Consider the following 21,310-nt stretch of genomic DNA (forward strand, 5'->3'; position numbering starts at 1 on the left):
CTGCATTAAATTCCATCTGTCCATATTATCAGCTGGTCAAGATCCTCACTGCAAGCTATGATAACCTTCCTCGCAGTCTACTACATCACAATCTTGGTGTCATCTGTAAATTTGTCATTCAGAATCCTGATATCAGAAATGTAAATTCTGAAGAAAATATATGATCCAAATCCTGTTGTAACAAAATGCTGGAAATGTTATTGTTAAGAGTGGAGTAAGAAGAGACTTTTTGTGAACCTAGTCCAGAATCTGATGGACTTTATTTTTATTAGTGAGTTGTTAGTGTTAATGACGCATTGCCTAACTAGAAAGAGAATATATATTGAAACTTTCAGCTTTGCCTATGAAGACCCTTACCAATTTGTATCTCTGTTAGTTGGATCATCTTGGTTCAAGGTTCATGCACTTCCACTTCTAATTACATCGTCTCTTGCCATTTTGTGTACAATTATTTAGGTTATAAGGACAGCAACATTGCTTTCTCAACGAACGAGCAAGTGCCAGTGAAGCTGTTTAATGATATTCTTTAAATATGGTTTAAATACCAGCAAATGTTGAAAATCATCTTTGTAACACCAATATGAGTATTTTTTAACATGCTGAATAACATTTAATAACTGCTGGAACTTGCATCTTCTCAATTCTTGCATGCCCCATTGTTTCATCAACATTTTTCTTCCATGATATACTTCCTGGAATATAATTAATTACAAAGGTGTTTTATTTGGAGGCTTCTAGGACAAATGGAACTGCTTCTGAAAAATGACAGTGTGTACAGATACTGAAAGCATCATGAGGCAGTCAGTATAACTAGTTACCTTGGGTTTGACTGCCTTTGATTTCTTCCCAATGTTTTTTAATGAGTTAATGGAAATATATTCATATACTAAATGTATAATCAATAAAATGCTGGTAGTATCAAGCTTCTGCCTCCTGGTTTTCTTCAGCTGATTGTAGGGAAATTTCATCTCTGAATAATCTTATCACTCAATGCCATTTGTACTATTTTAATCAGAAAATATCCATTGAGCAAGTTTGTTTTATACATAATTAAAATACTTTTTGTAGAATTCTTTATTTGTTAAATGATTAATTTTTGCTGGCTACATAAGCAATGTTGCTTCCTTTTTGTGGGTAGGGAAGAGATGGTAATTGGTTTCCCTATAAAGCTTTCCTGTGTAATGCTAGCTATTGTAAGTGTGTTAGTTGCTGTGTATTCTGAAGTGCTGGTAATTTATTCTCTTGTTTATATAGTCATTGGTGCAGTCAAGAAAAGCTGGCATCACTTCTGCATTGGCAACTCGTACTCTTAATGACGAAGAACTGGTAAGATGAGTCCCTACATCATTTTTGTGCCAAATTTATTGTATTCTTTGAATAATCAATAATGCTTTTCTTCAACAGGTAAAAGGGTCATGAATCAGTTGTTGTGCTAGGAAAAGAAATTGTTTTATACCAAATAAATGATTAAGAACATGACAGAACCCAAGTCTACATTGTGTGGGATATGAAGTGTTACCTCAGCAATGCCTTTGCTTTCTTTAGACTTGACTGTTCAATGGTTCAATTTAATATCAGAGAATGTATACAGAAAACAACCTGAAATCCTTACTCTTCACAGACCTCCATGAAACAGAGGAAAAAATCCCAAAGAATAAATGACAGAAAACGTTAGAACACCAAAGTCCCCCTCCCATGCATAAGCAGCAGCAAAAGCATCAACTTGCTACTTGCTCCAACAAAGGTATCAGACCCCCCCCCCCCGCCGCAACCAATCACCATGCAATCAATAACATACTCCCAGAGACTATGTTCTAGAGTCCATCAAAAACATCTGCCCATCCCAACACTTCAACATCACAAAAGGCTCTTGCTCTCGCTGTCTCGCTCATGCTCACACGAGATACTGTTCCTGCCACTGCAAGTAAGGAGGCTAATAGCTTGCCATTTCAGTGTTACAATGTGTAGCATTGCTTATTTGTGTTCTCTCAACTTGAAAACCAGCACACTCTCTCACCATTGTGAGAGAGAGATAAATTGCTTGAGTGCAGAGGCCTCCGACAGCTGCAGTCTCTGTCTTGATGTTCCAGTCTCCCGATTTCCTGAATCACTTCGGTTGGTGTCATCAGCGAGGATTCAGGTTGTCCATAGGGACACTTGGCAAGTTCCAAGAGCGAGAAGCCATCACCCGTGAAGACTGTATGTCTGCCTTCATACAATGCTGCGGACAATTGCATCTTCCAAATCTTTATTTTCATGTAACATTGAAGGTGACCGATGCCTTCAAATTCTTCATAGTTTCTAACTTGTTAAAATAGTGAAATCATTTAATTTTCACTGATGGCCATTTCTGATATCTTCAAGCCTGAACACTTGAAAAGACAGTGAGGAAAACAGTTCTGAATTATCTTGCTGCTTATTTCTTGCCAACTCTCAGTGACAAAAATCGCTGCCTTTTGAACACAAACACAAGCAACTGACACTATTCAGAAACTGATGGCTTGAAACATGGTGTTGTGACTAACGGCCATACAAGCACATACAAGTGACACTAGTTAGAAGCTGTTTGCCAATAGTCTCCTGTCCCAATTAAGCAACATAGTGTCTCAAATAAACACAGAAAATCTCAGCTAATTTCTTGATTTGTATTAGTTCTTTAAGAATTGTCCCAGATAAGCAGCTGCCCCATTTAATTGATGGCCCAATTAACCAGAATCCACTGTAATGTGTTTTGATTATCTTATTTAATGGCCATTTGGCAAGGTATTTTTCATAAATTAGTGTATATGAGTTTCTTTACTTAGAAATCTGATGTTCCACAAAAATTTTATAAAACTCAATTTTATTTTGCATTCATTTTTGATAATTTGCAATAAAATTTCCATACTCCAGTGTTACATTGTTCAGAAATTCTGATGATTCAGTGCCTGGCTTACTGGGGTACCTTTTCTGGTACTCCCTTTAAAAATACCAGTTTCATTAGAATGATTATTATACTATCTTTATCATAAAAAAAGTGTATTAAAAGTACTGAAAAATTTTTAGTCTGAAGTCCTAATGATGCAGGATTATTGGAGGTTTATTGTGTTATAGCATTCTAAATTGTTGAACAGAACTTTACTGCAGTATAATATGGCTATTGTTTTCAAGCTTTGATACTGGAAACAAAGTAAGTTTTGCATAAAAAGCAAGGGTAGCCACACAATGCAGTGGATTATCCCACCATGCATGACGTTAATCAGTTTAATATCATTATAGCAAAAGAATAGATGTATTCATTTGAAAATCCTTCAAAGTTAATTTTTCATAGCTGGCATCACAATACTCACTGCCATGGTTAAAATTCTGGGTTAATCTAATGCAAGGTCTAGCTAAAGTGCAACCAGAAGAGATGAACATATTTTAATATAGCACTGAAGCATCATTTGCTGTGATCTCCCATGCTGTAAAAAATATTAATGTAAAACAAACAATCAATCTACTGAAGGAGCTGTGGGTTAAGCAGCAATGGGTGTTCCATAAGATACAGGAGCAGATTTGGCCATTTGGTCCATCAACTTTGCTCCAATCATGGCTGATTTATTTTTCCTCTCAACCCCATTCTCCTGCCTCCTTCTCATAATCTTTGACTTCCCTACCAGTCAAGTGCCTATCAACCTCCACTTTAAATATACCCAATGACTTAGCCTCCACAGCCATCTTTAGCAACAAATTCCACAGATTCACCACCCTCTGGCTGAAAAAAAAATCCTCCTTATCTCTGTTCTAAAGGTGCGTCATTGTATTCTGAGGCTGTGCTTGCTGGTCTTAGACCCCCCCCCCCCACATTATTAGAAACATTCTCTTTATGTCTTCTCTCTGTGCCTTTCAATATTCATTAGGTTTTAATGAGATCACTCCAAACACCCAATTCCACACTCCAGCAAGTACAGGTCCAGAGCCATCACTACGTTAATCCTTTCATTCCCAGACCATTCTCATGAATCTCCTCTGGACCCTCTCCATTACCAGCTCATCCTTCTTACAAGGCCCTCCAGCAGATTGTTTGTTGTTCCACATTCCAGCATCTGCAGTTTCTTATGTCTCCTTTTTTACTAATGTAAGGTTTTTGTTTGTTAGAAAAACCATGTTTACAAGAAGACCTTGCAAGCCTTAATCTACCCAATCTCTTGCACAACGCCACACAATTTTGAAGTGTGGACAGCAACCACTCCCACCTATTGTTACGAATGTGAAGGCTTGTTGTGGGGGATTGCTCGCCAGGGAATGCGTTGCACTGAATGTGGGGTCAAATGTCACGAAAAGTGTCAGGATCTTCTGAATGCCGATTGTTTACAGCGTAAGTCATTTGGGTGGATTTTCCCTCATTTTGAGCTTTTTAATAAGAATAATAACTTATTCTTAGAGCACTTTTCATACTGATAAATGTTCTTTGATTTTGAAGGTACTCATAAATAGTATGCTCAGTCTTGATAGTTTTGTAGTACAACTTGAGAGAAGCAGAAGGCTGAATGGAATATATTCATGTTTCAGGTTTGCTGAGGCAGCCATTTCTTTTGTGAGGCAGAAATGCAGTTTCCACACAGTATTGTTGAGCACACTGAGAGTACCTCATGGTTATATTGAAATGATCACTACGACTGAAATTAATTTTGTTAGAACTATCTATCATGCAGCTCTATTTGAATTTTTAAAATTGAGTAAGGATTCAATTTGTATGTTTTGATGTAATATTTAGTATATTTAGAATGAACAATTTACATAAATTCAGTAGCGCTCAATGTGGGGGCATTACAGCACCAGCAAAGTGGATTCAATTTTACCACTGTCTGTAAGGAGTTTATGTGTTCTCCCCATAACCATGTGGGTTTCCTGTGGATGCACTGATTTCTTTCTACATTCCAAAGATATTAGTAGGTTAATAGGTTAGTAGGTTAGTAGGTTAATTGGGCACATGGGTTTAATTAGGAAGCATAGTGTTTTCAAAGATCAGATCATAAATAGAAAAACCAAACACTATTACAAACTACATTACTTAAGCTATGCAAAGCACAGATGCTGGTCAAAGATCTATTGTTTGTAAGAGGTTGGAAAGCATAATTGCATTTGGAGAAAATTTGCAGCAATTTCTGGAAAGTAAGAATAGGATTAGGTCTTCCACAAATAGATAGGACATTAGAAAGGTAGCTACACCCAAGTGCAGGACACAGGAACCTGGGTCATAGCCAGGAATGGGAAAGCGATTAATAAGCCAGAGCAGTCACCCTGTGGCCATCCCCCTCAACAACAGATAGATTACTTTGGATACTGTTGGTTGGTGGGGGGGGGGGGGGAGTGACAAAGTCACAGTGGGCAAGTCTCTGGCACTGTGTCTGCCTCTGTAATTTAGAAGGGGGGGGGGAAGAGGCACGCTGTGGCAAAAGGGATCAGATGGGAGTCTCTGTGAGCAAGAACAAGATTCCTGAATGATATGTTGTCTCCCAGGTGCCAGGGTCTGGGATATTTCAGATCGAGTCCTCAGCATTCTTAAGTGAAAGGGTGAAGGGCCAGAGGTTGTAGTCCATTGACATGGATAAGACAAGTGATTAGGGCAGGACCTCCAGTGCCATGATCTCAAGATTGCTACCTGTCCTACAGACTAGTGAGGCCAGAACTAAGAAGATTATACAGTTTAATATGTGGCCAAGGAGTTGGTGTAGGAGGGAAAGGATAAGATTTTGGATCATTGGGCCCTCTCCCAGTGAAGGTGGAACCTGTACAGAAGGGACGGTTTGCACCTGAACTGGAGGGGGCTAATATGCTAGCAGGAAAGTTTGTTAATGCTGCATGGTGGGGCTTAAATTAGAGTTGCGGGGGATGGGAACTAGAGTGCCAGAACAGTTAGTGGGGAGATTGTGGAGGCAGATGTTGGTAAGACCTCAGACAAAATGAGGAATCCAAAGGTTGAGCATTGTGCAACTAATGCCTTGAGCTGTATGTATTTCAATTCAAGAAGTGTTGTAGGAAAGGTAGATAATAGTGCTGAAGATGAAGTAGCTGGTTACAAACAGGCAATGAGTAGTGAGGAGAGCCTGTTGATAGAGCAAAATTGTAATCAACAGAATGAGTTACAATGTAAAAGGTGGACAAAATTGAAAAGGGTGAATACAGAACTGAAGGTGTTGTATTTGAATGCATGCAGTATATGGAATAAGGTAGATGAATTTGTAGTACAGTTGCAGATCGGCATGTATGATGTTGCAGGCATCACTGAGAGCTGGGAACTTAATGTCCAAAGATACACATTGTATCAAAAGGACAGGCAGGAAGGTGGAGTGGTGGCATTGCTGTGCTGGTAAAAAATGAAATCAGATCATCAGAAAGGTGACTTGGGGTCGGAAGGTGTTGAATCAATGTGACTAGAGCTAAGGAACCGCGAGGGTAAAAAGACCTTGATGGGAGCTGTATTCACACCCCAAAACAGTAGTAAGGATGTGCCCTACAAATTACAACAAGAGATAGGAAATTCACCTCTTTTGAATCAGATGTATATTTTCAATTTATTATTTCCATTGATTGAACTCTTGAAAATGGGAGTGAGCTGTCTGGAAAATCATGGATGCAAATCATGAAAAAGACTTTGATTCTCTGATGTACTATATTACAAGTCTCTTTACATTAATGTTGTGTCTCTATTCATGATTAATTGATTATTTCTCATATATAAATACAACATTTAAAAACAAACTATTCTTGCTAAAGAAATGATTTGAAATCATTTACAAAGGTTGAGATCTTGCTGATCGTTTAATAAGCCAATAATGCAGTCTTCTGATGTACTTAAAATGCCATTTAACTTTTTTTGCATGCTAAAGCTACTGTTTCTAACTTGCCTTCAGGTGCTGCCGAAAAGAGTTCTAAACATGGAGCTGAAGATCGGACACAAAATATTATTATGGTTCTAAAGGACCGAATGAAAATAAGAGAGAGAAATAAGCCTGAAATCTTTGAACTTATCCAAGAGGTGTTTGCACTTGCTAAGTCAGTACATGTGCAACAGATGAAGGCAGTGAAACAAAGTGTACTGGATGGTACATCAAAATGGTCAGCAAAAATCAGCATCACTGGTAGGCCCTTTCAGCTTTGTTGAAGGAAGCATATTGACTCTCTTAATTTCCACTCAGAGTTGGCACAAGTTATTGGAGTGGTCTCCAATACTTTTTGGTACTAAATGTCCTTTGAAGTTACAGTTTTACAACAGTGCATTATGTTGAAGATTTAGTAGGTTATTTGCTAAAAATTGCAATGAGGAGAATATTTACCTCCTCTTGATGATTTAGTTTTGCCTCCTTGATGTTTCTGAGTTCATTTTGTTTTCCAACTTGGTTTACAACAATTCCTCAGACATCAGTAAAATGGAGGGTCTTTGGCTGAGTGGATACAGGACTGTAAATGAAATTTTTCCCTTGTGTCTGTGACATTATTTTGGTAGCCCAATGGCCCTCTTTAATTCTACATTACCAAATTTTGCTGAGACTGCTTAAATTGTTTCAAAACTATCATGGACTGAATAGAAAATAATTCAGGTGTATTGTTAACAATTACTTTGCCTAGCTGTGTCTTAGCAGATAATGCTAACTATTCCTGACAAAGTTACAAAACTTTTGTTTCATAAATCTAATAGGATTGCATTGGCTGGATTCTGCTTAATATATCCTCAGTTATTTTCAGTGGTAGAGCATCACAATCCATGTGATACTCAACTTTGAGAATTATATCTTAGCATTTCAGAATCAGGTTTAATATCACTGGCATATGTAATGAAATTTGTTATTCTACAGCAGAAATACATTGCGATATATTGTAATAAAACAAATGTAAATGACTATATATACACATATATATACAAAATTAAATTAAACAGGTAGTGCAAAAAAGAGAGAAAAATTAGTGAGGTAGTGGTCATGGGTTCATTGTTCTTTACCAATGTGATGGCAGAGAGGAAAATGTTGAGTGTGTCTCTTCAGGTTCCTGTACCACCTCCTTCATGGTAGCAATAAGAAGAGAACATGTTCTGGGTGATGGGGGTCCTTAATGACAGATGCCATCTTTGTTTAATCATAGCATAGGGATGATTCTAATTAAATCAGCACAGTATCTTAAGAAGGGTCTCAGCCTGAAACATTGACTATCTATTCATTTCCATTGATGCTGGCTGACCTGCTGTGTTCCTCCAGCATTTGTTACATTATCTAAAGTCTGGCTTATGATGCTTTACATCAATGAGTGCAATAAAGAAGAAATTAAATTGGCAGTGGTTCTTTGGATTATCAGTTTTCCAGTGCTAGGTAAAGGCCACATAAGTATTTGTGTTATCTTCTGATTACAGGCTTGTAGATTATATAGCATTGTAATGCCACACACCTATTGGATAATAGATGTCTGAGGCCACTTGCAAGTATTTATTGTTTCTAAGGGGTGGTCTTCTGTGGCTGAATCCCAGGTAAAACTGTCAGATCAGAATTTGAGGTTCAAGGCGGCACCAAACTTTTGTTACTTGGAGAGCATTCTGTATAGTTGCATCACAGCCTGCTGTGGAGCCTCCAGTGCACAAGTTTGAAAGAAGCTGAAGAGGGTGTAGACTCATCCAATAACATCAGGGAACCATTGAGAACATCTTCATATGGTGGTGCCTCAAGAAGGTGACACCCATCATTAAAGACCCTCACTATCCTGGATGTGCCCTCTTTTCATTACTACCATCAGGGAGGAGGTACAGGGGCCTGAAGACTGTTTTATTTAGAACAGCTTCTTCCCTCTCTGTCATCAGATTTCTGAATGGTCCATGAATCCATGAACATTACATTTATCTCTCTTTTGCACTATATATGTACTTTTGTAATTTCAGGTAGTTTTTGTGTCTTGTACTGTATTGCTGCTGCAAAACAAATCTCACAACACACAGTTATGGCAGAGATCATATACTTGATTCTGATTCTGAAAGTTGGTTTACAGCTATATGCAACTTCGATAAGGCTGAAATGGAGTATTGTGTGCACTTACAGGAAGGATGTGGAGGCTTAGCAAAAATTTACCAGAATGCTGCCTGGATTAGGAGTTATGTGTCTTAAGGAAAGATTGAACGGACTTGGGTTGTTTCCTCTGGATGTCAGAGACTGAAGAGAGATCTAATAGAAGTGTATAAGACCATGAGAGGCCTAGATAGTAGAACCATTTTCCAAGTTTAGAAATGTCAGGTACCGAGGGACATGAATTTAAAGTGAGAGAGGTTTTAAGGAGATGTTCATGGCAAGCTTTGTTTTACACAGAGTGGCGGGTGCTTGGAACAGGCTGCCAGGAAGTTGGAGAAAGCTGTTATGATAGAGACATTTAAAATGCTGTAAGATAAATGAAGATGCAGTGAATGGAGGGATATTAATCATGCAGGCAGGAGCGATATAGTTTAATGCAACGACATGTTTGGTACAGACATTGTGAGCTGAGGGTTGTGTTCCTGTATAGTATTCTCCTACGTTTTGTGCTCTAAGATATGCTTGGCAGTTTGGACACGGAGGCTGTTTGGTGACTTTCCCTGAGTTGTCAATGCAAGAATACTGTTGCCAAGCTGTCTGCTTCCACTAATATCGCCATTACTCAAAGTTCTCACAGCTGTCATTCTTAGATTTACTGCACATTTCAAGTAATATCTCAACCATATTTCACTGTAACTTCTCCTCTCAGTTACTGCTGTTCCTGTTCTTGTTTCCTCACCTGAAAATCAGTCATTCCACCTTAGACTCTGAACACTTACAAACCTTCTTTCTTACTCTCAAAATCAAAACCGACTTTAATATCACTGACGTTCAGTGTGTCATGAAATTGATCTTGCGGCAGCAGTACAGTGCAGTATATCAAAATTATTATAAATTAGAATAAGCGTGTGTATGTATATTCATGTATACATGTGTGTGTATATATGTTCATATGCGTGCATGTATGTGTATATATATTTCTAATTTATGATACATTTTATATATAGTGGGCGTGCTGTGGGAGGGGTGTGGGACAGGAGCAGAGAAGGAGTGTCAGGGTGGGGCTGAGACACCAGGCAAGGTCATTTGATTCCAAACAATTGGTTTATTGATCATTACTTAAAGTCTCTCTAGTTCCTTCCCCTTTTCCCAATCGCAGTCCACAATAGAGACCAATAGTAGAATCAAGTTTATCATCTTCCTTCTCTCTCCCCCCCCCCCCCCCCCCAATCCTTCATGATGAAGCATTTTGTGTGAGTTGCTCTGGATCTTTACAATCTCTTGAGTAAAAATAATGAGGTAGTGTTCGGGGATTCATGGACCATTCAGAAATCTGATGGCAGAGGGGAAGAAGCTGTTCTTAAATCATTGACCATGTATCGTCAGGCTCCTATACTTCCTCCACAATGGTAGTAATAAGAAGTGAGCATGTCCTGGATGATGAAGGTCTTTCATGATGGATGTTGCCACGTCACATGCTGGTGATAATAAACCTGAATCTGATAAAGTTCTGTGCACTGCCACTGTAGGAGGACAAAGGTGTTCTGACTATCATGGCAGGGAAATGTCATGTGCATGATTTTATTCATCACTAGTTATCTACTTTCGTATGAGTTTTATCTCAGCCTATATATTCTGGGTAATCTCATGTTGCTCTGGCCAAGTTCTTTTCTCTCTCTGCTCCTTGAATTTCATTTCAAATATTTGAATGTGAGAAAGCCTTTCTGACAACCTTCACGAAGGTTCCTTATTACTTGATCTCACTAATTTTGGGATATTGACACCACAATTATTTCAGGAGCTAGGTCAGAGGAGGAGAATCTCAGGACATAAATACATAGGAATTGAGGCACAAGGCTAGGATGCAACGACATGCAAGTCCTGCTATGGAGGATGCAAGTGTTCACCTGCTAGCTGTCAAAGACAACTGGTTACAAATATTTGTGAAGTGCTTGGCTCTAACATGTCTGAGTACAGTGTTTGGAGGGAGCATCCTTTCAAAGAGCCCAATATCTTGGAAAATGGTGGCTTCAACATTACAGTAATTTGATACTTTCCTGCCCTTTAGACCCATTCTGCCTCCTCACACTCAGTGTCATGGAATCTCTCCTATTGGCCTTTACAGATGCAATACAAACTCAGAGCTAATAAATCTGGCATTGATAGTCACTGTTAATGGGGTTTAGCAGAAATTGTGGTCTGTATGTCCTCAGTTTGTCAGTAGGTTGCCTCTTACATTCTAAAAACATAGGGTCAGTAGGGTAATTGGGCGGCATAAGCTTCTTGGGCCTGTTACTGTGCTGTAACTCAATAAAAATTATATATACTGTAAATAGTGGTGCAATGCTGATGCTAAAGAATTATCTTGGGCGGTGGGTTGCGCACTAAATGGTAGTTTACCTATACTTCTACTACTACTTCCATCAATAGCTTTCTGTACCATGCAATTTAATAGGTAAAATTGTCTTGGTATAGACAAATTCCGCACCTTTAAGGCTAAGAGCTACTCAAGATTATACACCACTGTCCTGAGGTAGCTCAATAGCCCTTTATCTCAAATTGGGAGAAAAAAAAACTCTGCCAGTGTTAAATAAATGGACACACAGGATAGCTATTAGAAAGCTGGTATTCTTTTATATTGTGTCAACATTTCTTTAAGAATTTTTGGAGGGGCTTATCATTGGTATTTAACAGTTTATATTGATGAGGCAATGTCAAATTGGCATTAACAGAAAAGTATTGAATAATGAAGAAAGAGTAATTGGATTCGTAGAAATGGAAACAGTGACTTAGGTGAAATGTTCCTTGTTGAGCTGGTCTCTGGAAGCTCTTGTGAATGTGAACTTTCCTCAGTATCCTTCTCATCATCTGTTGGCACCACAATGCCTGGCTCTCTGATAAAGCCAAGTTCTAGAGCGTGTAGCAGATCCTGACAGATCCCGAACAAATTCAGCTGGAAAATCAACTTTTTTATATCAGTTTTCCCTATGTGGCGCACTACTTCATTTACTTTTAGCATGTGAATGCTTTTCTTATTTATCTAATGGGACATGAATTGGTTTGTAGCTATATCCTTTGTTGTATTGTATATCAGTGTTCCCAAGATGGTCTAAAAGTAATGTTTATTGTTTGGGGGGGAAATCTAAAAGTAGCCTTTACAGAGCATCAGGGAAAAAATGAGAAACATTGCTTTAACTTGTTGGTGGCAACCTTTGCAGAGAGGCAAGTTAACAGTCCAGATGACTTCCAAAGACCACTTGTAAGAAGAGGGAAAAGGAATTGGTAGCCCTGTGGTGGCTCCCTTCAGTACTGCTTTGGATACTGTGTGGGCTGGGGGTGGGGGGGGAGGGGGAAATGACCTTCTGGTGGAAGCCGTGTTTCTGGCACTGAGTCTGGAGCTCAGAGGGGAAGGTGGGGCTGGGGGGAGGAAGAAGAAGAGTGCAGTAGTGATAGGGGATTCCATAATTGAAAGAGCAGAAAGCAGATTATGTGGATGTGAAAGAGACACCTGGATGGTATGTTGCCTCCCAGGAGCCAGGGTCAAGGATGTATCAGCTCGAGTCCATGACATTCTAAAGAGGCAGAGTGAACAGCCGGAAGTTGTGCTACATATTGGTACAGATGACACAGATAGAAAATGGGAGGAAGTCCTTTTAGCAATAATATAGAGAATTAGGTAGAAAGCAGAACTTCCAGGGTAATAACCTCTGGATTGCTGCCTTTGCCAATTGCCAGTGAGTGTAAGAATAAAATGATTTTGGAGATGACTGTGTGGCTAAAGAATTTGTGCATCTGGCAGGGTTTCAGATTTCTGGGTCATTAGGATCTCTTCTATGGAAGGTTTGGCCTGTATAAAATGGTTTTATATGGCATTGGTCAGACTACATTTGGAATACTGTGATCCGTTTTAGGCCCTTTATTGAAGAAAATATGTGCTGGCATTAGAGAGAATCTAGAGAAGGTTCATGAGAATGATCCCAGGAATGAAAAAATATGAGGAGCTTTTGATTACTCAGGTCTTGAATTCATTGGTTTTAGAAGAATGATGAGGGATCTCATTGAAATCTATTGACTTTTGAAAGGTCTGGATAGAGAGGATATGGAGAGGATGTTTCCTATAGTAGTGGAATCTAGGACTAGAGGGCATAGTCTCAGAATTGAGGGACGTCCATTAAGAATGGAAATGAAGAGCTATTTCTTTAACTAGATGGTTGAAAGTTTGTGGAATTCTTTGCCACAGATGGTTGTGCAGGCCAAGTCATTGGTATTTTTAAGGTGGAGGCTAGTGGGTTCTTGATAAACCAGAGAGTCAAGGCTTGAGGGAATATTTAGTATAATTCCATTTATTAGTTAGCGGTGGCATATAATCACAGAATGGATCAGATGGGGAGAAGGCAGGATAATAGGGTTTGAGAGGGGTAATAAAATAGCCGTTATGGAATGGCAGAGCAGACTCAATGGGCGGAATGGCCTAATTCTGCTCCTAGGTCTAATAGGAAAAAATAAACACAAGAGATTCTGTAGATGCGGAAAAGCTTAAGCAACACATACAAAATGTTGAAGGAGGGGAATAAACAATAAGGGTGTGTGCCTGAAATTTCCTCCAGCATTTTGTGTGCTTTGTAGGAGATGGGTTTTAATTGACCCAATGTAACCAGACACTGACATTTTTAAACATGGTTAGAAACACAAGTGTTATAATTCCCACTGCTACCCCACTGGTTTCTCCATCTGATCCTCAAGTTCATTATCAATCGGGATGTGGATCTGAACTTAAGTCCAAAACATTGTCTCTACCATGGACTTTGGATATTACCTTCCTGACCCTGGACAGTGAAGATGGGAATTGTGATTAAGACTGACCCATCTCAAGGTCTGATCTTTTCTGTAATTGTACCCCACAGCTTTTGATTAGTAAATGGAATTATGTGAATATTCCCTCTAGCCCAGTGCTTCCCAACCTTTTTAAGCCCAATACTTTCGTAAAGCACTTTTGTACTTGCCAACACCCCCCCAAAGCACCTTCTTACTTGCCAGCACCCCTCTTAAGCAAAATATACTTTCTTGTTTATAGTGTATGAACATCTCTACCATATGCTAACATGAGAAAAATGATTCTGCTTTAAATATTTGTTTGTCTTTAAACCTAACTTGCACAGTACCTGTGCGCTGTATAGCAGCCTCGATATCAACGTGATCCTTGAACTTGATGGTCTTTAGCAAGAGCTGAAATATCTGGTTCAAGTTTTGACAGCAAAAGCCTTAAGTCCTTATGTGTAACAATGTCCAAGCAGTTTCTGATATTTGTGAGTATGTGCTTCACTGCACTGAAGCCTCTTTCAACAAGGTAGGAGGATGGAAATGAAATTAAGAGCAGTTTGGCTCTTCTTCAAAGACCAAGACATTGTAGCCACATACCATAAAGCATTTTTGCTGTTTCATCTTTCGCATTTCAATATTTTTTTCTTGTAATCTCTTTTCCTGTTCTTCCAGTTTGCAAAGAAATGAATTAATTACACAACACACACAAAATGCTGGTGGAATACAGCAGGCCAGGCAGCATCTATAGGGAGAAGCACTGTCGACGTTTTGGGCTGAGACCCTTCGTCAGGACTAACTGAAAGGAAAGATACTAAGAGATTTGAAAGTAGGAAGGGGAGGGGGAATTGCAAAATGATAGAAGACTGGAAGGGGTGGGATGAAGCTAAGAGCTGGAAAGGTGATTGGCAAAAGTGATACAGAGCTGAAGAAGGGAAAGGATCATGGGATGGGAGGCCTAGGGAGAAAGAAAGGGGGAGGGGAGCACCAGAGGGAGATGGAGAACAGGCAGAGTGATGGGTAGAGAGAGAGAAAAAAAAACAAACAACTAAATATTGTCAGGGATGGGGTAAGAAGGAGAGGAGGGGCATTAACAGAAGTTAGAGAAATCAATGTTCATGCCATCAGGTTAGAGGCTACCCAGCCGGTATATAAGGTGTTGTTCCTCCAACCTGAGTGTGGCTTCATCTTGACAGTAGAGGAGGCCATGGATAGACATATCATAATGGGAATGGGACATGGAATTAAAATGTATGGCCACTGGGAGATCCTGTTTTCTCTGGCGGACAGAGCATAGGTGTTCAGCGAAATGGTCTCCCAGTCTGCGTTGGGTCTCACCAATATATAAAAGGCCGCACCGGACGCAGTATACCACACCAGCCAACTCACAGGTGAAGTGTCGCCTCACCTGGAAGGACCGTCTGGGGCCCTAAATGGTGGAATCTCTTCATAAACTTCTCCATTTTTGACCCATTAATTACACAGTCTGGATTGTTCAAATCCGGGAAATGATTCTGAAAATCCTTCTTCAGTGACTACAGGAGTAAGCAGTACTTTTACAAATCACCATTTCTGAAAGAGAGGGCCATACTTCCCATGCAGGGAAACTGTGAGAAGGTTCTCCCTTTGCATTTCTTGTTCAAGAAGCTGATAGTCACAACAGAAATGATCGACTGGCTCTTCTGAACATCGGGACGACGGAATTTACCCACAACGTGCTGCCTTTTCTACACTGGGAACCCTTGCTTATATGATCCATGGGAGGCTCATTTATTACACTGCCACTACCTCGGAAGTGGCGCTGGAGGCGAAGGAGAAGGGACCAGCGTCCTGGTGAGGTTGAGATGGCGTGCTAATCGGCCACCGCTCCCTAGCATACTCCTGGCCAATGTTCAGTCCCTAAACAACAAGCTGTGTGAACTGAAAACCAGAATCTCCTATCAGCGGGAAACAATAGAGCGTAACCTTTTGTGCTTCGTGGAGTCTTGGTTGACGAAGGAGATACAAGATCATGCCATCGAGCCCTCAGGGTTCTCCCTGTTCTGGGAAGACAGGTCTAAAAACCTTTCTGGGAAGAGTAAAGGAGGTGGGGTATGGTTCATGATCAATAATGCTTGGTGCGACCTCTGAAATGTGCGTGCTTTTAAATTCTTTGTTCCCCAGATCTGGAGTACCTTATGCTGCTGGGTAGACCTTTTGGCTGCCTAGAGATTTCACGGCTGTTATTATCACATCTGTGTATATTCCGCCACTAAACCAGCATGGCACCCTCTCATATATGGTGCTCCATCTGTTGCACAAGAAATCATGTATCTAATTGGAATTCTTTTATCTGCAGTGTACATTTTGAGCTCATCATAGATTAGTTCTCCATTACTATTTGTTTTTAACTTTTACAAAAGAGAATCTCTTCATAAACTTTTCCATTTTTGATAAACCATACATATGTCGTTGTCTCACACAGTTGACATATCCAGTTGTATCTCAAATTCTGGATTTGTAGCTCTGTACATAGTTGATTCTCAATGTCTTCACTCATTTCATCAATATGAAGACCGACAGATTTAATACTCGGAGGAATTGATTTTAAGATACTGGCACTTATTTTCAGAACAGTGGTGAACACTTCTGATACCCCAGGCACCATTAAGCTTTCACTAATTGTATGAGATTTTTCACACTTTGCTATCATTTTGAACATGTTATAACAGGGATTCCCATAGGAGGAGGTTACATGCCCTACGGGGTTGTTAGGGGAAATAGGAGTTCAAGATTCTTGGGGGGGGGGGCGGCACCCTAACTTGAGGTATGAGGCCAACCGTTAGTAGAGCTGGCACTTACAAAAGAAACGATGAAGTACTGGAACACAGAAAGAAATATAACTTCAGGCCATAAGCACTCATTAGCACAACGCGTCTGAAACTCGGCAATCTCATCCAACCTTACCAATTGAACAGATGTTATTGGGGATGCATAAATGAACAAGCAGGTGTCCTTGTCTCATGGTACGAAACAAGTTCATGCAACTTAACTGTTGGTGAGTCAAGTACACCGTCTCAACTTTCTCTACAGATTTACAGAAAGTGGGTTGCACAATGATACAGTGCTGGCTGGAACCAAATGATGAAATAGACCCCAAGGGTTCCTCTTGAGGTGTTCAAAGCGACCTCAGCTTCATGTGTGGTCAAAAACCATCTTCGGGGATTATGAGACCTTACGTGATTGGTCAATTGTGCTAATTAGAGGTGTATAAAGTTAGCTTGCCAAACAACGATGGATAAGTATATAAGTAATCTCTGAGTCTGAAGGCAGTGAGGCCTTGAATTCTAACCCTTCTCAAAAACAAAAACTACAGAAAGTGCGTCAATACAAGTTACATACCTGGAGTACAGTTTTATTCCATTCCTGTCAGATCAGCGACACGCTATGTGTTTTATTTGTGATACTGTACTGTCTAATGAAGCTATGAAACCATCAAGATTGTAAGAACACTTTCATAAAAGACATCCTGAAAAGGCTACTAATGGTCTTACTAGGTTCCAGAAGATGAAAGAAGCATTTGAAAAGCATTCGGCATGGACTGGGAGGGCCAAGATGGCCTGTTTCCATGCTGTGATTGTTATTGTTATATAAAAGCATTGCATACTCTGTCATTTGTTAAGAAAGCTAAACATGATCTTGACAGTGGTTTTATTGAGACCACAGTATTACAGGTTAAGATGCTGCAACCACCCCACCCCTCCCATGAATCGAAAATGATTTCTATTTCCCCTAACGTCTTCTTAGGACATGTAATTGCTCCCTTGGGGTGGGGGGTAGTATCACCCCTGCTGAGAATTGATACCCTACCTTTAAATTAGATTCAAAATTCTTCTTCCTCTGAAGAAGTATGGCATCTGTGACAGAGTTTAATTATGTCCATATTCAAAGCTATTCACTATTCATTTGTTTATCTTAATAAACAAGTCAACTAGTTAGGCAGTAAAGCCCATAGGAAGTAACTCAGCAGGTCAGACATCATGTTGTTCAAGGTTTCCAGCATCTGCAGAATCTCATGTGCTTCTGATTTTCCACTTAGACCAGAATTAGGCCATTTGGCTCATCGAGTCTTCTCCACCATTCCATCATGGCTGATTTATTATCCCTCTTAAACCCATTCTCTTGCCTTCTCCTTTAACCTTTGGTGCCCTGATTAATCAAGAGCTATTCAAACTTTACTGCACAACCCATTTAATTGTTTATGAAGCAATAATTCATCCCATAGCTGATTAGACCCATTACCTAATAACTCTTTTACACTGTAGCTAATAGTTCAACATCAAGATTTGGGCAAATTGATCCAGCTGTAATTAATTACATTATTGACTCTGTCTGCACTATGAACAAAATAAAGTTGGACTTGAGTTCACAAAATGGGAGAACTGTCATTCAAGCAAGCGACTTCATTACCACAATTTTATAGTTGCTGCATTATTATGAAATGAAAATTGAGAATGATTCTGTTAATGAGTAGATGGGGTCCAGTGATGCAACTGCCTGTTCGGAAATTTCACCATCTCGGATCGCAAGACCCTGCAGCGGATAGTGAGGTCAGCTGAGAAGATCATCTCTCTCTTCCCTCCATTACGGAAATTTACACTGCATGCTGCATCTGCAAAGCAAACAGCATTATGAAGGACCCCACGCACCCCTCGTACAAATTCTTCTCCTTCCTGACATCTGGGAAAAGGCACCGAAGCATTCAGGCTGTCATGACCAGACTATGTAACAGTTTCTTCCCCCAAGCTATCAGACTCCTCAATACCCAGAGCCTGGACTGACACCTTGCCCTATTGTCTTGTTTATTATTTATTGTAATGCCTGCACTGTTTTGTGCACTTTATGCAGTCCAGTGTAGTTTTTTTTTCTGTGTTGTTTTTATGTAGTTCAGTGTAGTTTTTGTACTGTGTCACGTAACACCATGGTCCTGAAAAATGTTGTCTTATTTTTACTATGTACTGTACCGTTAGTTATGGTTGAAATGACAATAAAAGTGACTTGACTTGAATACAATGACAAATGTGATTGAATTCTGTTAGTGCAGTTCCTTTTATCCTCGGACTTCACATGGTATTTACCATAACATACTGTGCTTGTGCTGTTCTGCTGAACATTGTGAGTATGCTACGTTGGTGCTAGAATGTCAGGCAACATATGCTGCTCCTGCAGTTCCTTAGATTGTGTTGCTTGTTCATACAATAACTAACTTCACTGTATGTTTCGATATACATGTGATAAATAAATGAATCTGCACTGCAGAGAATGGCAGATTACATCCATTATTGTAATTTTATTCCAAGATAAAAATGTTGCATATTCTTAAGGCACTTTGAAGAGCCAAGAAGGGCACTGTTAGGTCTTTCTTGAACATTTGATATGAAAAGGTGATCTCTCAACTAAGCATTGACATTAAGTTGGAGAAGAGTTGGAATGCAGCAGACATCGGTAGTGGAGAAAATATAGATTGTGATGTGAGGGATATAATGACAGGGTTTCTCCCAGGTGCCAGGGTCAGGGAGGTCTACGACATTCTAAGCCAGATGCCTTTATATATATATTGGAACTAATGACATAAGAAGAAAAAGAGAGGAGGCCCCAAGGAGAGAACTTAGAGAGTTAAGTAGAAAGCTGAAAACAGGAGCTCCAGCGTAACAATCTCGGGATTGCTGCATGTGCCACATGCCAGTGAGGATAAGAATAGGATGATTTGGCGGATGAATATGTGGCTGAGGAACTAATGCAGGGGTAGGGTTTCAGATTTCTGGATCACTGGAATCTCTTCTTGGGAAGGTTTGACCTGTACAAGAGGGACAGGCTTTGCTTAAATCCGAAGAGAATCAATATCCTTGCAGTCAGGTTTGGTAGAACTGTTGGGATGGGTTTAAACTAATTTAATAGGGGATGGCAAAAGGACTGATAGAGCTGAAGAAGGGGATTTTGGTTTACAAGCAGAAGTAGTGTATTGTGAGACTGTAAAGAAGGACAGACAGATGATGGGGCAAAATTGCATTCAGTGTAAAAAGGAAATAAAATTTGAAAAAGTGATGTTCAGGACTGATGGTGTTATATTTGAATGCATGCAGTATACAAAATAAGGTAGAACTGAGATGAGGAATTTTTTTAGCCAAAGGGTAGTGAATCTGGAACTCATTGCCATAGGCAGCTGTGGAGGCTAGGTTACTGGTTGCACTTGAGGCTGAGGTTGATAAGTTCTTGATTAGTCAGGGTGTGAAAGGTTTATGGGGAGAAGGCAGGAGAATGAGGTTGATAGGAAAATAGATCAGCCATGATGAAATGGCAGAGCAAACTAGATGGGCTGGACGGCTTAATTCTGCTCCAATGTCTTGTGGTTTCCTGTGAGAACACCCCTGCATAGATCATTATATCATCTCTCCATTTTAGATATAAAAATAGTGAAATAATTTTCCAACCTTGAAAATACTTGCTTTTTATCTATTCCTTGAAGAGAATCCAGCACCTTCTCTTCTGAAAGATGTCTACCCATGGCACTTTAATGAGTCAATAGGATGGAATTTTTTATTTTAAAAAAACTTATGGTTATAAAGCCTTTCATGCCATTTTCAGAAATCACTGAAGCACTCTAAGGCTAATGAAATGCTATTAAAATGCTGTCTTCAAATGAAAAAGTGGTCCGATTTTTATTGAAATTTTTTAGTGGTTTGTTAGTGAAGATGTTTTTAAACCCATAAATTGTAAAGTGAAAGCATTATCTGAAAATGGTATATATTTACTAGATCAGATTAGAGACAAGATTAGACCTTCTGGGTCATATTTTTTGGAAATATCTCATTTTTCAGTGTGTTTGAATGTTGATCTAGAACCATCCCTTCAGTCTCAATCATTCATGCTTCTCTCTGATACTTTAATGGTTCATAATGACCAATAGGCATGTTATGGATAAATTGCTATTTATTCATTCTACAGATATATTTTGGCAATTATTGCTTGTTTTGCATTTTACTCTTACTTTCAAACTTTCCTGTAAATAACACTTCCTAGAAACAGAACAAATCTTTTTAATGTTTTTATCATCTCATAGCTTTTCTATTTCAATGATATAATATTTATTTGGTTTTTATTCCTTATTATAGTCTCTATTTTCCTATGGAAGCTAGAGTTAATTCATTACTCCTTTGCCATATACAAATATTTTATGGTAGGAAAAGAAAATGGAGCTAATGTGTCGTTAATCTCTTGAGCAATGCATTTCCTTGGTTTTTAGCTTCTTGTCATCAATGGCATGCAAGTCTAAAGGTGTGATACCTTTCTGTAAATGATTCAAGATTTGCCTGCATATTCAATCATTTTACTGAAGAATCATTATTAATGGAGCTGCTGTTACATTATTGCTGATATGCCGGCTGCTATTGCTCTTTTGCACAAATGCCAGTTCATTGCAAAAGCCAATCTCCCACAAAGAG

At 39.4% G+C, this 21,310-nt stretch overlaps 1 protein-coding gene across 1 annotated transcript in view; it reads left to right on the plus strand.

Annotated features, from left to right (window-relative positions):
* Window positions 1-21,310, plus strand: part of unc13a (unc-13 homolog A (C. elegans)) — a 299,553-nt gene that overhangs the window by 177,758 nt on the left and 100,485 nt on the right. Inside the window, exons 14-16 of the mRNA XM_059992392.1 lie at window positions 1,255-1,326; window positions 4,120-4,339; window positions 6,879-7,106. Of these exons, the coding sequence (XP_059848375.1) occupies window positions 1,255-1,326; window positions 4,120-4,339; window positions 6,879-7,106 (520 nt within the window). The remainder of the gene's footprint in view (window positions 1-1,254; window positions 1,327-4,119; window positions 4,340-6,878; window positions 7,107-21,310) is intronic.

This window comes from Hypanus sabinus, chromosome 16, assembly GCF_030144855.1.
Source record: "Hypanus sabinus isolate sHypSab1 chromosome 16, sHypSab1.hap1, whole genome shotgun sequence".
In the NCBI taxonomy this organism is placed as follows: Eukaryota; Metazoa; Chordata; class Chondrichthyes; order Myliobatiformes; family Dasyatidae; genus Hypanus; species Hypanus sabinus.